The sequence below is a fragment of the Emydura macquarii genome, unplaced genomic scaffold (genome assembly GCF_026122565.2).
Source record: "Emydura macquarii macquarii isolate MOO-44397 ecotype Brisbane River unplaced genomic scaffold, CSIRO-AGI_Emac_v2 contig_2417, whole genome shotgun sequence".
NCBI classification, from domain to species: Eukaryota; Metazoa; Chordata; order Testudines; family Chelidae; genus Emydura; species Emydura macquarii.
Genome location: NW_027132554.1, coordinates 843,886 through 859,384, shown reverse-complemented (window position 1 = coordinate 859,384; position 15,499 = coordinate 843,886). Strand labels below are relative to the sequence as shown.

Genomic DNA, 15,499 nt, shown 5'->3' with positions numbered 1-15,499 from the left:
TGGCAAAGTGTGAGTCCCATCCCCCTTTGGTGGCTGTTCCACGTAGAGGATAACTTCCCGTTACTTGTCATTTCATAGCGTTTAAGGCTGGGAGAGATGATTAAATTCTCTAGTCTGACTTCCTGTGCATCACAGCCATTTCATTTCACACAGGTACCCCTCTGTTGAGTCAAATGGTGTCAGTTAAATTGAAGCATTTCAGTCCTTAGGAGACCACACTGTTGTATGTCACTGGCAGAGAACAAGAGAGAATGAGATGCCACCAAGGCCCGAGGCCCCTGCAGTGGCAGGGAATTGATTAGGTGGGTTATGTCCAGACGATCCCTGCAGATAATCCATGCACCATGCTGCAAGGAAGGTAAACTGCTGCTGTCTTTAGCTTACGTGTTAGACAGAGGTCTGTGCTGTGGACCTAATTTGCGCATTTGAGAGGGCAATACGACTCCACCTGAAAGAATTTCTGGTTTTCCACGTTTTTTGTATGAAATTACTTAATAATTAAAAAGCATTAAAAGAATGTTAAGGTTGCAAAGTGAAGCACTAAAAAGTTAGGAAATGCCAGAACTAAGCTGCCCATGCAAACTTAATTTGGTTCCCTCCTGCACATGCGTTATGATGGTCTTTAATTACAGATGACTGGACGATAGCTAATGTGATGCCAATTTTTTTAAAAAGCTCCAGAGGCAATCTTGGCAATGACAGGCTGGTAAGCCTAACTTTCGTACCAGGCAAATTGGTTGAAATGATAGTAAAGAACAGAATTATCAGACACATAGACGAACATGATTTGTTGGCGAAGAGTCAACACGACTTTTGTAAGGGAAAATCATACCTCACCAATCTATTAGAATTCTTCGAGGGGGATAACAAACGTGGACAAGGGTGATCCAGTGGATATAGTGTATTTAGACTTTCAGAAAGCCTTAGACAGGGTCTCTCACCAAAGGTTCTTAAGCAAAGTAAGAAGTCGTGAGATAAGAGGGAAGGTCCTCTCATGGATCAGTAACTGGTTAAAAGACAGGATGCAAAGGGTAGGAATAAATGGTCAGTTTTCAGAATGGAGAGAGGTAAATAGCGTTGTTCCTCAAGGATCTGTATTGGGACCAGTGCTGATTAACATATTCATAAATGATCTGGGAAAAGGGGTGAACAATGAGGTGGCAACATTTGCAGACAACTATCTTCAGTAATTTTATATTAAGCCCAAAGCAGTACGAGAAGAATTACAAAGTGATCTCACTAAACTGGGTGACTGGGCAACAAAATGACAGATGAAATTCAATGTTGATAAATGCAAAGTAATGCACATTGGAAAACATAATCCCAACTATATATACAAAATTATGGGGTTTAATATAGCTGTCACCACTTAAGAAAGAGATCTTGGAGTCATTGTGGATAGTTCTCTGAAAACATCCACTCAATGTGCAGTGGCAATCTAAAACGCTAACCAAATATTAGGAACCATTAGGAAATGGATAGATAATAAGACAGAAAATATCATCATGCAACTATCTAAACCCATGGTACGCCCACACCTTGAATGCTGTGTGCAATTCTGGTTGACCCATCTCAAAAAAGATACATTAGAATTGAAAAAGGTGCAGAGAAGGACAACAAAAATGATTAGGGGTATGGAACAGCTTTTGTATGAGGAGAGATTAAAAAGACTGGGACTTTTCAGCTTGGAAAAAAAGATGGCTAGGCAGGGCATATGATAGAGGTCTATAAAATCATGACTGTTGTGGAGAAAGTGAATAAGGAAGTGTTATTTACCCCTTCACATTAACACAAGAACCAGGGATCACCCAATGAAATTAATAGACAGCAGGTTTAAACCAAACAAAAAGGAAGTACTTCACAGAACGCACTGTTACCCTGTGGAACTCGTTGCCAGGGGATGTTGTGAAGGCCAAAACTATAACTGGGTTCAAAAAAGAATGAGATAAGTTCATGGAGGACAGATCCATCAGTGGCTATTAGCCAAAATGGTCAGGGACACAACCCTGTGCTCTGGGTGTCCCTAAACCTCTGACTGTCAGGTGCTGTGGGATTGGGTGGCAGGGGATGGATCACTTGTTCTGTTCATTCCCTCTGAAGCACCTGGCATTGGCCACTGTCGGAAGACAGGACACTGTTCTAGATGGACCATTGGTCTGACCCAGTATGGGCGTTCCTTTGTTCTTACATGATCACATACCACCTTTTCCACAGGACCCCTGCCTCAGTTAGTGTATTGGAAGGATGATGAATGAGAAGAGGCTGTATAGCATATGAGGCTGTTGTCCTTATCATTCCTGCCCCATTCACAGCAGAAGCTGGAAGAAATGTAGTGAAGAAGGTCAGGGGCTGTAAGTGTTCTCAGGTTGGGCCTGCAGTCATTGAAGCACTCAAAATGACTGGACGTGTTTTTTAAATTGACTTAAATCTCTCTGGGCCTCAGGCCCCATCTGTAAAATGGGGTTACACTCGCTCTCCTATCTCTCCGGTGGGTTGTGAAGATCAAGTCACTAATGTTTGTGAGGTTCACATGCTACAGTGATGAGCATCACAGCGATTCCCGTGAGGACATTCATTGTTCCCTATTCAGTGTAGGGGAAGCAGTAAATAAGGCTGTGGATTGAATGTTCAGGACAAAAGGAGGCACTGGATAGCGACCTCGTCCCCACAGCATCATCCATCCTGTGCACTTAATGAGGCGGGAGCCGTATGGTAAAAGCAGTGTGTGTTCCTGTAACGAAAGGCTATACGGTAAAGGTGTCCAGTCTGCAGCCTAGGCGATCTTGTGACCTCAGAGCTCTTGGCTGTGGCCCTTGAGAGTAACTGCATTACAATGCAACTTGTATTTGATGGCATGTTGCTCGGAGGAGGTTAAGGCATCTGATGAAGTGGGTTGCAGCCCATGAAAGCTGATGCCCACAGAAACGTGTTAGTCTTTCAGGTGCTCCAGGACTCTCGTTGTTTTTACAGTGGAATTAAGGTTGCATCAACACCTTAATTCGGTCATTTCCGCGTGACTAAGGGTTTGACTTTGCAGCCTGAGCAGCATCCTTTTACCACAGCGGGGTTTGTATTAAACATCACAGTAGTACATTAGGGCTGTACCAAAATAATAAAAAGGGGGCCTATCCATGGCCCTGTGCCCCCTGCCGTAAATTACTGACCAAAATGAGATCAGCTGCAGAGCAACTGGCTGATATCTCTCTGAGACCCCCCCCGCAGCAGCCATGTAAACAGACACGTCCCACGGCGTGCTCACAAGGTCAGTGGAGCTGGGCTATTTCAGATGAGGGGAAGCCTGTTCCTGAGCTGAGAGCCCTGCACTGAGGCTGCTATGCCACCAGCCCCCATCTCTTTTAAATGGCGGGGGACCAGCTAGAGTGCCCCCCACTGATCGCAGCTGAGACAGTCTGGCAAGAGGGGAGGTGGTCCCTCAAGTAGCCAGGTCTCAGCCCAGTTAGGGATTTGTAGCTCAAAAACAGCAGCTTAAACTCTGTCCAGAAACCAATAGGCAGCCAGTGCAGACCGTGGGGACGTGTGCTGCTCCAAAGAAACACCACTCCACAGGCACTCTGCCCCAGAGCCAGGTCCTGTTCCCAGCTGAGCTGCAGCCCCCCGTGGAGTGCATTGTAGCGATCCAACCTTGGCGTGGGGAGAGGCGATGGAGCCCCAGGCAGCGTTCACAGCACAGCCGCCCCTCGAGTCCTTACCTGGGAACGCTGAGATGCCCCGTGTCACACACATCCAGGGCTCTCTAGGGGAGAGTTTTGTCTCTGGGTGGAACTTGAGTTGGTCGATGGCCATTTAACACAAGCTTAGACAATGCTAATCCAGACCCTCCACGTGCTGATGTGTGTGGTTTACCAGGGGCCTAGTTAGCGAAATCTCCATGCAGGCAGGAGCAGCAGCGTTGCGTCTGAGACGAGCCGCCCGGGGTTCCTGGGCCCGGCAGCAATCCGGCCGCAGTGGCTTGGAGGAGGCGGGCCTGCTCCACTAAACAGGCCTTTGGTTTTCCCTCAGCGTGCAGTGGCGACTATGCCGAGCCCGACCTCACCAAGTCCACCCCGCACCAGGGCTTCCAGAACAACGTGCCGCACTACGCGGAGACGGACATCGTCAGTCTGCAGGGCGTGACCGGCAACAACATGTACGCTGTGCCAGCCCTGACTGTCGATTCACTCACCAAGAAGGACATCTCCGTGGGCGAGTTCCCCCGGCAGCAGCTGCGGCTCAAGGAGAAGCTGGGAGAAGGGCAGTTCGGAGAGGTACTGGCGCCTCCCCATCCCTTTTGCAATGGGAATGGAGGCACATGCCCCAGTACAATGGGGCGGGCACAGCCGGTCTGTGAGCCGCCTGCCCGCCCGGTCCACACTGCACCAGACTGTAGCCTGGGGGGCTCCAGCAGGGCTCACGTACCCGCCCTTGGCATTCTGGGAGGGGTGTCTGCACGTGCCCTCCTGGCCCCCGAGCAGGCCATGGAGACTGACCACCGGCGCTGAGGGACCCAGACCTCTCTGCATTCTCCCTCCCCTGGTTTGTGTCAGGAGCCTTGGGCAGCCTGGTCTTAACTCCCACGAGTTGCTGGCGGTTCCCCCAGCCGTGCTCTCCCCTCGCTCCCCTGGCCCTGTCCACGATAAACCTCTGCTCTGTAAAATGCTCTCACTTGCCCTTCACTTTCCCTGCCTCCCTCCCTCCATCACCATCTCCACAACCCTCCTGTCCGCCGGCCTCTATTGCTCCCACCAGCTCTACCTTCTCCTCTTGCCACCCTCCCTGACCCCCACAAATCCAAAACCCACCTCCGCTGTCTCCTCCTTTCTGGCCACAGCTGCCCCCGCCCTGGCACTGCCGAGAGTCCCAGCCTTTCCGTCTCCAGTGCCCTTCTTCACAGCCAGCTCAGCCCTACGGTCCCTGCCCTGCTAACCACACCCCTGTTCCCACTCTCCTCTTCTCCTGGGCTCTCTGGAATACTTATTCACTGTTGAAAACTCACAGCCTCTCTCTTCACTGCCTGACACTCCCGACACCTGGGAGCTGCAGCAACTGGGAACTGCGGGGTCCCCCGTGATGGCTGAGAGCTCCGGGGACCCCAGCCATCTGCTGCCGTGGGTGGTGGGGACCCCAGAGCACAGAGCCACTGCTGAGGGTAGAGGGGAGAGCTCAGAGCTGCCGTGAGTGGCGGAAGGACCACGGAGCTCCAGGGTCCCCTCGCTGCTCGCAGCTTGGAGCTGCCGCCTGCACCAGCTTGGGGCTTCAGGCTCCGGGGTTCCCCGGTGGTGGCTCGGGGCTTGCAGGGTCCCTCCGCCACCCGCCGTGAGGTCCCTGCCACCGCCGGCAGTGATGGCTCCATGCCGCAGGTGAGCCACGGGGCATCTGCTGCCCACCCGTCACCTGCTGGTGACGGCAGCTTCAAGCCGCGGGGTCCCTGTCGCCCGCTGGTGACTTCGAGCCCCCTGTCATCTGCCGCTGGTGGCTCAGAGTAGCAGAGCAGGGTCCCTGTAGCTGTCTGGGGCTTGGAGCCGCAGGATCCCTGCTGCCAGCATGGGGGCTCGGAGCTGGGGATTCCCACTGCTGCCCCCTGAGAGTTCTGTGGCCCTCAGAAGCTGACAGCTTCCGCCCCACAGCCAGGGTCAAGGGGTGAAAGCTGAAAAGACTCATTTCACCGAGGTCCCTGGAAGTCATGGAATCCGTGACCTCCATGATAAAGTCTGATCATGATTATCCATAACCTGAGGTGTTTTTCCTCTTCTTCTCTGACCTTACCACACACGTGTTCCTGGCTGACACTGAACTCCCTTTTCCAGGTGCACCTGTGTGAAGCAGATGGCCTGTTGGAATTTTTGGGACTCTCATCTATGGAACTCACCAACCAACCGGTCCTAGTGGCGGTGAAAATGCTAAGATCCAATGTCAACAAAACAGCCAGGTAACTGCCCGACACGATGCAACAGCAATCATCTGAATAGGAAGCCTGATTCTGCTCTGACATTAGTTATACACAGGGTAGCTTCACTGACTTCAATGAGCTAATCCAGTTCACACTTGTGTAAGTGAGGGGCAGATCAGCCCTTGGTGTGTGCATTGCAGTGGGGGAGGTCTAAGTTGGACATTAGGAAACACCTTTTCCCTAGCAGGGTGGTGAAGCACTGGAATGGGTTACCGAGGGAGGTGGTGGAATCTCCATCCCTAGAGGTTTTTAAGGTGCGGCTTGACAAAGCCCTGGCTGGGATGATTCATTTGGGGTTGGTCCTGCTTTGAGCAGGGGGTTGGACTAGATGACTCCTGAGTCCCTTCCAACCCTCATCTTCTTATTCTATGATTCTGTGATATATGAAGAGTTAGTGAATGAGTGTGTGTCTGGGTATTTGAACAGAGAGAATGGGAAGACAGCGCAATGTCAGTTTTGTCCTGGCTGCCGAGTGGCGCTCGTGAGCAGGGGGCTATAGTCCATACTTGATGGGCAAAGGTGATTAATAATGATACATTTGATAATATCACTCCCCTATCCAGCAGGGCACAGTGGGGCTTATCCACTAACACTGTGCACACAGAGACAGTTGCACAAGTCCAGTTCCTCCAGCAGAGGGTCACAAAGACACAGAGGAGGAGTACTTTGAAAAGGATGCAAGTTATAAGGAATTACATGAAAACAATGAGGTTGGACAGTTTCACGGAAGGCTGGACATTTATATACAGCAGGAACATCCACAGTGACGTTACACCAGATAAAAACCCTCCATAGTTTATATGGCATGAGCCAACTTCCAGCTATGAGGGGTTAGGAGGAAACTCTTCCAGAGAGCAGGTTTCCCATAATGGCAGCCTGTACTTGGGTTTCTTACCCTTTCCTGTGGTCCTAGGCACCGTCAGTGACAGAATACTTCTGTCTGGCCCCAGGAGCTGATCCAGTCTGGCAGTTCATAGGAGAAACCATAGAAATACAGACATGTTGATAGAAAAACCTGATCAGGTACTACAGGGATGGACACAGTAGAGACTGATGTATAGAAACTTTCACTGCCTGCATGGTGCTATTACATCATCCTTTATCCTGGGACCTTGACAGCACCACATCTGGAACAACCCCTGCACCTTCTCCCCCACGACTCCCTTCTACATTTCCTCTTGGGGTCCGAGCAGAGCCTGTGTGGCTAAGTCCTGCATGCTTAAGTTGTTTCTCTGCTGCAGCTGTGGGTACAAAGGGGATTCCAAGAGGGTCCATTCTGGTTACAAAGCAGAACAAAGAAATCAGTGGGAGAATAATTCAGGGAGAAAAAGACAGATAACTCTTTTGGGAGACTTCAGAAAAACTCTCACCCTTAGCGTACAGCCTGTTTATCTCCCCTTCGCTCCTCCCAGATTTCTCAAGCAAAGGAAAAAAGGACAGTGTTCAAGGAATCAGACTTATGTCTTTCTCTTTTTAAGAAATGATTTCCTAAAGGAGATCAAGATCATGTCCCGGCTGAAGGACCCAAATATCATCCGACTGTTGGGGGTGTGTGTGCATGATGACCCTCTGTGCATGATAACAGAGTACATGGAGAACGGAGACCTCAACCAGTTCCTGTCACAGCGGGAGATCTGCAGTAAATTCGCCATTTCAAACAACATTCCCTGCGTTAGGTAAGAGGAGAAGTCGCAGGTTCAAATGCAATATTTTCAGCGCCCTTAACTTAAAGTATATTAATATTAAAAAAAAAAAAATCTGAATTGTGAACCAGTTAAAGTTGCTACACATGTAACATATCACAAACCGTGTACGCCACAAACCATGTATCACAACATTAATTTTGCCTGCCACAGGATTCCAGCTTCATAGACTTTAAGGTCAGAAGGGACCATTATGATCATCTAGTCTGACCCCCTGCACAATGCAGGCCATAGAACCTCACCCACCCACTCCAGTAATAGACCCCTGACCTATGACTGAGTTACTGAAGTCCTCTCAAATAATGGTTTAAAGATGTCAAGGTACAGAGAATCCACCAGCAAGTGACCCGTGCCCCATGCTGCAGAGGAAGGCAAAAACAAAAAAAACCAGGGTCTCTGCCAATCTGTCCAGGGGAAAAATTCCTTCCCAACCCCAAATATGCTCAGCTAAACCCTGAGCATGTGGGCAAGACTCACCAGCCAGACACCCGGAAAAAATTCTTTGTAGTAACTCAGAACCCGCCCATCTAACATCCCTTCACAGTCCGTTGGGCATGTTTACCGCTAGTAGTCAAAGATCAGTTAATTGCCAAAGTGGGCTTCTGTCAGCCCCCTACCAAACCACCCTCTCCTCACACAGCAAACTACTCCGACGCTTCCTAGGGGTACCCTAGCTTGTGATGCTGCTTGCTACCACCAGTCTGTGCAACACAAGCATTGCCGTCCAGCCTGTCAGCCTCGCTCTCTCTGTGCTGGTTAGCGACAGGCACACGCCAACCCCCGCATCCTCCGAGTGTTCCTCTGGGATGCCCAGCCGCTGTGCCCCTGGACACTCTCAGGGCAAACGCTGCAGCTGCACTGACACAGCTCTACGCTGACGGGAGAGAGCTCTCCCATCGGTGTAGTCATTCCACCTCCCTGAGAGGCAGTAGCTGTGTTGGCAGGAGATGCTCTTCCACCCACATAGCACTGTCTACACGGGGCGTTGGGTCAGTATAACTACGTCGCTCAGGGCTATGGATTTTTCACAGCCCTGAGCAACGTAGTTATTCTGATATAGGTCCGTCGTGTAGACCAGACCTCAGAGTCTCTACTCCCAAAGGAGTAGTATACACCAGCTTACTAGTTTCGCCTCAGGATCACACCACTCTGCTTAACACAGAACACACAGACAGTGTCTACACTGCCACTTATGTCAGTATAACGTCTGTCACTCAGGGTGTGAATAAGCCACCCCCTGAACGACATAAGTCACACCGACAGAAGCGCGGTGTGGACAGCGCTGTGTTGGCGGGAGAGCTTCTCCAGCTGACACAGCTACCGCTGCTCGTTGGGGTGGATCAAAGGGAGAGCTCCCTCCCATCGGCATAGAGCAGCTACGCTAGAGATTTTACAGTGGCATGCCTGTACTGCTACAGCTGTGCCGCGATAAGCTCTTGAGTGTAGACATGGCCTGAGATATATTTATAGTGAAAACGAGAATAACTCTATTATCAGAGAACAGCGATTCAAATGAAAGTAAGAAAGAATATTGGAAACAAATGGGAATAAACTCATAACCTGCTTTCTAGATCCTAAACTGAACTCACGAGACATTCCCGTCTCCCACAGGATAGCTTGCCCCAAGTCATCTTCTCAACATTTTCAGCCAGGATGGCTGAGACCTTCCTTTCCAAAGATCAAACCTGCTGGCAGCTTTTCTTCCCAGACTGAAGGATGAAATCCTGCCCTCTCCACTTATTTTATGCAGTTACAAATATGGTCCCTTACCCCAGGAGGTTATCTCTTCAGAGGCTTATCTTGGGGTTTCTTTGTCTTTGTAAATCCTCAGGCCTGCCCCAGCCCGGGCAACTAACATAGCCAGTCTCCAGGTCTGGCCATTGTTGTTATGCCAATTGAACTGGCACAGAGGCATACAATACACAATGGTTTGCTAGAGAGGTAAGGATTTGCTCCCCCCTTCCTGCCTAGAATCTGTTTATCACCTTCTAATGACTTGTCTTAACTTACATGCTTTAAGAACATAATTTTCAGTATGCATACATAACTCCTTACACTCTATCTGCACCTACATTTCACTATGATTATGATGATGAGTGTGACACAGGCTTTCAGAAGAGACTTTACAAAACTCCTTTTGGTGAACCCAGAGGATTCCTTCACCCTATGTGCCTCTGTGCCCTCTGGGTCACAACTACAACATCTAATATCCACAGCTGTGGACAGTACTGGTAGCAGTGATCAAGTGGGTGCCTATGGGGGGACAACTAGAAGGATATACTGATAGGTGGCTTTATTATTCATCCCCTTGAATTTGTGTGTTTGTGTCAAGTATTTTGTGTGTGTGACAACCCGAACTGCTTCACAGCAAATCTTTTGTGTATTCATATCCCGGGTTTTTTTAACGTTTAAATGAAGAGAGTTGAGTTGAGTGTGAGGGCTTGGGGGCGACCTATGGGGGATGGCTCCCAGAACTTGTGTGCAGTACCAGTGCAGGTACTGACAGAGAAGATTCCATCTGCCCGCTTGAGAGAGAAGAGTTAATTCAGCAGCAGCTGCGCTTCTCCGGCAGATAAAACCTTCTGTGTCTGGAGCAACTCATAAAACTTTCTCCATTGTAGGATAAAATTTGATTGAAAAATGTAGCTGCTGCTGGCGATGTTTTTACCTCACAGAGAAGACTTTATCCTATGAAGAAGTTTTGTGTATATGGGTGAGGAATTTTGTCTGTACAATGAAAAAAACTGTATCCAACTAAGCGTTTCTATTTTGGTTACCCGTTAGCATATAACCTTTCAATTAGGACACATAATGGCTGAAAAGGAGCCTAAATACTTTTAAATGGCCAATTGCATCAGATATACTACAGATTCATCTATTAATTTTTGTGTAGAAACATTTTTCTTAAACGAGCTGGCCAAGGAGCTCACTGGACCATTAATGTTGATATTCAATAACTCTTGGGACACTGGGAAAGTTCCAAAACTGCTGGAAGAAAGCTGATGTTCTAGCAGTATTTTAAGAGTAAACAGGATGACTTGGTTAATTATAGGCCTGTCAGCCTGACATTGATGCTGGGCAAAATAATGGAACAGCTGATAATGGACTTGATTGATAAAGAATTAATGGAGGATAATATAATTAGTACCAAGTAACCTGGGTTTATGGAAAATAGATTCTGATATCTTGATATCTTTTTTGATGAGATTACAAGTTTGGTTGATAGATCAATAGTGTTGACATAATATACTTGGACTTCTGTAAGACGTTTGACTTGCTACCACATGACATTTTGATTAAAAAACTAGAGCAATGCAAAATTAACAAGGCACACTTTAGATGGATTAAAAACTGGCCAACCGACAGGTCTCAGAATGTAATTGTAAATGGGGAATCATCATGGGGTGGGTGTATTTCTAGTGATGTCCCACAAGGATCAGTTCTTGGCCCTACTCTATGTAACATTTGTATCCGTGACCTGAAAAAAACCATAAAGTCATTACTGATAAAGTTTGCAGGTGACATAAAAGTTAGGGAAGTGGTAAATAATGAGGAGGACAGGTCACTGATCTGAATTGCCTGGTAAGCTGGGCACCATATGTGTTATAATATTGGCAAATATAAGGTGATAACAAAGACCGTGCACTACATTTATAGAATGGGGGACTCTGTCCTGGGAAGCAGTGACTCTGGAAAAAGACTTGGGGCATATAGTGGCTGATCAACTGTACATGAGATTTCAGTGTGATGCTCTGGCCAAAAGAGCTAATGGTATCCTTGGATGTGTAAACGGGAATCTCAAGTAGGGGTGGAGAGGCTATTTTACTTCTGTTTTTAGCACTGGTGCAACCACTACTTGAATACTGTGGCCTGTTCTGGGGTCTATAATTGAAGAAGGATGTCGATATATTGGAGAAGGTATGGTTAAGAGCCACAAGACTTATTAAAGGATTAGAAAACATCCCTTATAGTGAAAGACTCAAGAAGCTCAATCTATTTAGAGTCAGAAAGAGAAGGTTAAGTATCTACATGGGGAGCTTATTTGATAATGGGCTCGTCAGTCTAGCAGAAGAATGGAAGTGAGGCACCTAAATCACTTAGGCGCTTTTGTAAGTCTCAATAGGCACCTGCGTATTTGGATCTTTAGGTGCCTAAATATCTTTTTAAATCGGGCCCAACCTGCTTTACTAGAAACGTAACAACCTCTGGTGATATAAAGCATGCCATAGATTGCCACTTTTAACTGTTTGACCGCGCACGTGACATTTTGGACCCCTCTGTCATTCCTCAGGTTCATCGTATAAAAATCAGGATAAATCTTGGAAAAACTGGGACATTCTCAGCAAAATCCTGGTGGGTGGCACTTTCCTGGGTCTCTCAGTTTGGGAGCCAAGAAAAGAGGATCGACATTTGTCCTTGGTTACTGTAGTGATAACTGGGGCCACTAAGACCTACCCAGGTGTGCACCGAAAGGTGGGAAGTGGATAAAGGTTCAGAAAATGTCACAATAACTCAGAGCAATAAATATGAATGGGAAAAGGTACAGAAGGGAGACAGACTGAATTAGTTTAAACAAAAAGGCCACCTGATTCAGGGACTGTGTAAAGATAATGCCTGGTAAACAAGAAGCGTGGGACCAAAAATCAATGGACCGAAATTGGGGTGTTGGAAACTAGACCCAATTGATGGACTGAATGATGAGGGGCTGAACTATTTTGCCTATCACTCGTTTTTTGGAGTCCTCCAAAAAGAGATGGGCTTGGGGGGGGGGAATTAATAGACACAGAAACTGGCTGACTGAAAGACAGGAGAATCTGAAGGAGTGAGTGCCACCATCCTGGCTGCCATCCCCACCATCTGCTAGGTCCCCCACGATCCACTGTAACACTGCTAGGCCTTCATGGCCCAGATCCTGAGCCAAAGTCATGACAAGAGCAGTCCTGAGAGGCTCCCAGATGACGTCACCACCTCCACTGGCTTCAGTCACATCCCAAACTATCTGGGACGTGAGACGTCATCGGACCCTGCCCCCACCCACACACCCCTCCATATGTTCTTTTCCTTTTCCACCCCATTTCTTCTCTTTCCTGTCCGTCTCCTTTTGCCTTCTGTCTAATAAGAGCCAGCCAAGACTGCATATTTTGCAACACTGCTGTGAATCTGTGACAAAGGCAGCTAAAAGCAATGCCCTAAATTGCCCATCGGTGCTACTAGTTTGCCAGGTCTCGGAGTGGCTAATAAGATGGTGGCCTGGGCCTCTGTTTGTCCACTGGGGAGGTTGCAAGGAAGAGTCAACGCCAGAGAGGAGCTGCATTTTCCATCTTTGCTATTCTTTCCCCCCGTTTGAGACAGGGTCCTCTGGAAAACCCCACGCGTGATCATGTCATTAAAGACCGAGTTATAGTGCACGCGCACAAGGGGGCAGGATTAAGCACAAGAGAAGTAACAAACCTCATTTCCAGAAACGTGGTAACGGCGGTGATCAGGACGTCTTGCCCTTTCTCAGCCCTGCAGGAATACAAGCTCTTCCTCAAGAACTAACCATGTGTCGTTTAGAGCCAGACTTACAGACACTAGCCTCTGTCTGGGACTGCAAGTCCGGTCACTTAGATGCCTAAGCCCCACCCGGCACCCATAAATCAGGGACTTGGGTGACAGCACCCACCATTGGGGCCAGATTTTCCAGCACCCAGTGTTGAGCAGCCTTGGAAATCTGGCTACTTATTTTGGTGACTAAATGGGAGCTGAGGGCTTTGGGGATTCTTTGAGATGCTTGGATGGCTAGTCCCAGCTTCCATCTGTGCTGCGACAGCCACACGGCTCTTTTTAGCGCGCTAGCGTAAGGCCCACTAGCGCAAATTGGTCTAGCCAGGCAGAGACGCTCGCTGCCAGCTGCAATGTAGACGGAACCTGACTTGCAGGTGCGACCTCTCTGCTCCTGGCCAGTCACTGCACAGACATGGCTCACCCTGCGAGTCCAGGGGCTGCAGGGAAGGCAGTTGGTTCGTTGTAAGTGCACAGTTTAGCGATAGAGAGGGAAGGGACACGCTGTCATTACAGCACACAGCATGCAAGGTGGCCACAGCAGGAACAGGCAAGATAAAGGCGATTGCAAAGAAACTCTCCTTTGATTTTTCTCTTGTTTATTTTAAATGCAGCTATTCCAACCTCCTGTTCATGGCCACCCAGATCGCCTCTGGAATGAAGTATTTAGCCTCCCTAAACTTTGTGCACAGAGATCTGGCCACCCGCAACTGCCTGGTTGGGAACAGCTACACCATCAAGATTGCCGATTTCGGAATGAGCAGGAATCTGTACAGCGGGGATTATTATCGTATCCAGGGCAGAGCTGTGCTGCCTATACGCTGGATGGCCTGGGAAAGCATCCTCCTGGTAGGGGCTGCTCACAGCACGCTACCTCTTCTTCTTTTTGTATGTGCCCCCTCAGGAGAGAGAAAGAGAGAGAGAGAGTGTGTGTGTGTGTGTGCACTTCATACATGAAACTGCGTCACAGCACAAGGCTCCTTTTCTATCCTTATTGCCTCCTTTACTGATTAGTAGGATCTTGGCAGCTGGCTGTACCTCTTCTCCTGTATTCCCTGTGGTAACTGGACGCGCCCTGTATGCCACGCATCCCATGTGTGTGCCGCCTCTGCCTCTCCTTCGTGTAAAGACGCTGTCTGCAATGGCACTGTTCCGTCAGACAGTACCGACTCCATCTCTGTGGTTACAGCACAAGACTGAAGGTCTGGAGGCTGGGTTTCTACTCCGGAATGCTACAGATTTCCTACTTGAATCTGAGCACGTCACCTGTCTGTGCCTCAGTTTCTCAATTGCCAAAATCTGGAGGGAGGGAGATCTTCTTCTCCCTGTTCCTCAACTCACTAGCTTAAACTCGAGTTAAGTGTTTACCCGGTGACAGATTTCGTCCCTGCCCTGTGCCAGTGTGGCTGAGGTCTCAGTTTCACCTGGCTGCTGAGTATGTTTAACTAAACCAAACCCTCTCCCCGTTCTGGAGTAACCAAAGTCCAGAGTAAATACGAGTTCCGGTTGGAGCACTTTCTTCAGCTCTGGGCAGTCTTCCTCTGACAGGGGAAGAAAGGATTTGAAGAGGGGTCTTGCATCTCTCAGCTGCGTGCGCGAACTGCTGAGCTCGGGGGTATTCTAGCGTGCAGCGCTCCATCACTCTCTCCTGTTGAAGCTGTTCCACTGGGGCTAAATAATAGAAGTCACGGAAGCAGGGGGACTGGACTCTGGGTCTCCCATCCCCTATGCATGCCCTAACCACCTAGCTACAGAGTCACTCACTGGCTCTCTGTCTCTCTCTGACCCAGTGACTCTCGAATTGTTTAATCCACATTGCAACGGCTTCAGTCAGCGAGACATAAGGAGCCAGACTGCCCTGGAGCTCAGTGGTTAGGGCACTAAGCTGTGTGGTGGGAGGCTCCCATTCAATCTTTTCTCCCCTTCAGGCAGAGGGGGGGAATTGAACCTGGGTCCCCTCCATCCCAGTTAGCGCTCTAACGACTGGGCTAAAAGGGAGAAGGTGGCACCACCAGCACGGCCTCCTCCAGCCATGTTGTGTGGGGCAAAGCAGGCGCCTAAGGGTATGTCCATGCTGCAAAAAGCTAGCATCACAGCGCCTAAGTCCCTTTGTGGGTCTGGACCCTGCTGAGACACTTTTGAAAATGCCAGGAAGTGCCTGTCTGCATCTCTCGGCACCTGATTACCTCGATAAATCTGGCCCTGGAGTGAAATACTAGATAGGCAGAGCTGCCCGCAGTATCGTAACAAGGGTCCAGAGAGGCAGCGAGATTCAGAGGGATGGGGGTTAGAGGCAAAAAAGCAC

General features: G+C 48.9%; 1 protein-coding gene across 3 annotated transcripts in view; it reads left to right on the top strand.

The window, feature by feature from the left end:
- Positions 1-15,499, top strand: part of LOC137161956 (discoidin domain-containing receptor 2-like) — a 91,483-nt gene that overhangs the window by 66,653 nt on the left and 9,331 nt on the right. Inside the window, exons 12-15 of one of the 3 annotated variants that reach the window (XM_067561447.1) lie at positions 4,021-4,265; positions 5,805-5,926; positions 7,426-7,623; positions 13,809-14,043. In XM_067561447.1, the coding sequence (XP_067417548.1) occupies positions 4,021-4,265; positions 5,805-5,926; positions 7,426-7,623; positions 13,809-14,043 (800 nt within the window). Of the gene's footprint in view, positions 1-4,020; positions 4,266-5,804; positions 5,927-7,425; positions 7,624-10,271; positions 10,754-13,808; positions 14,044-15,499 lie in introns of those variants that run through there. The other 2 variants (XM_067561449.1, XM_067561448.1) reach the window with 2 other exon arrangements.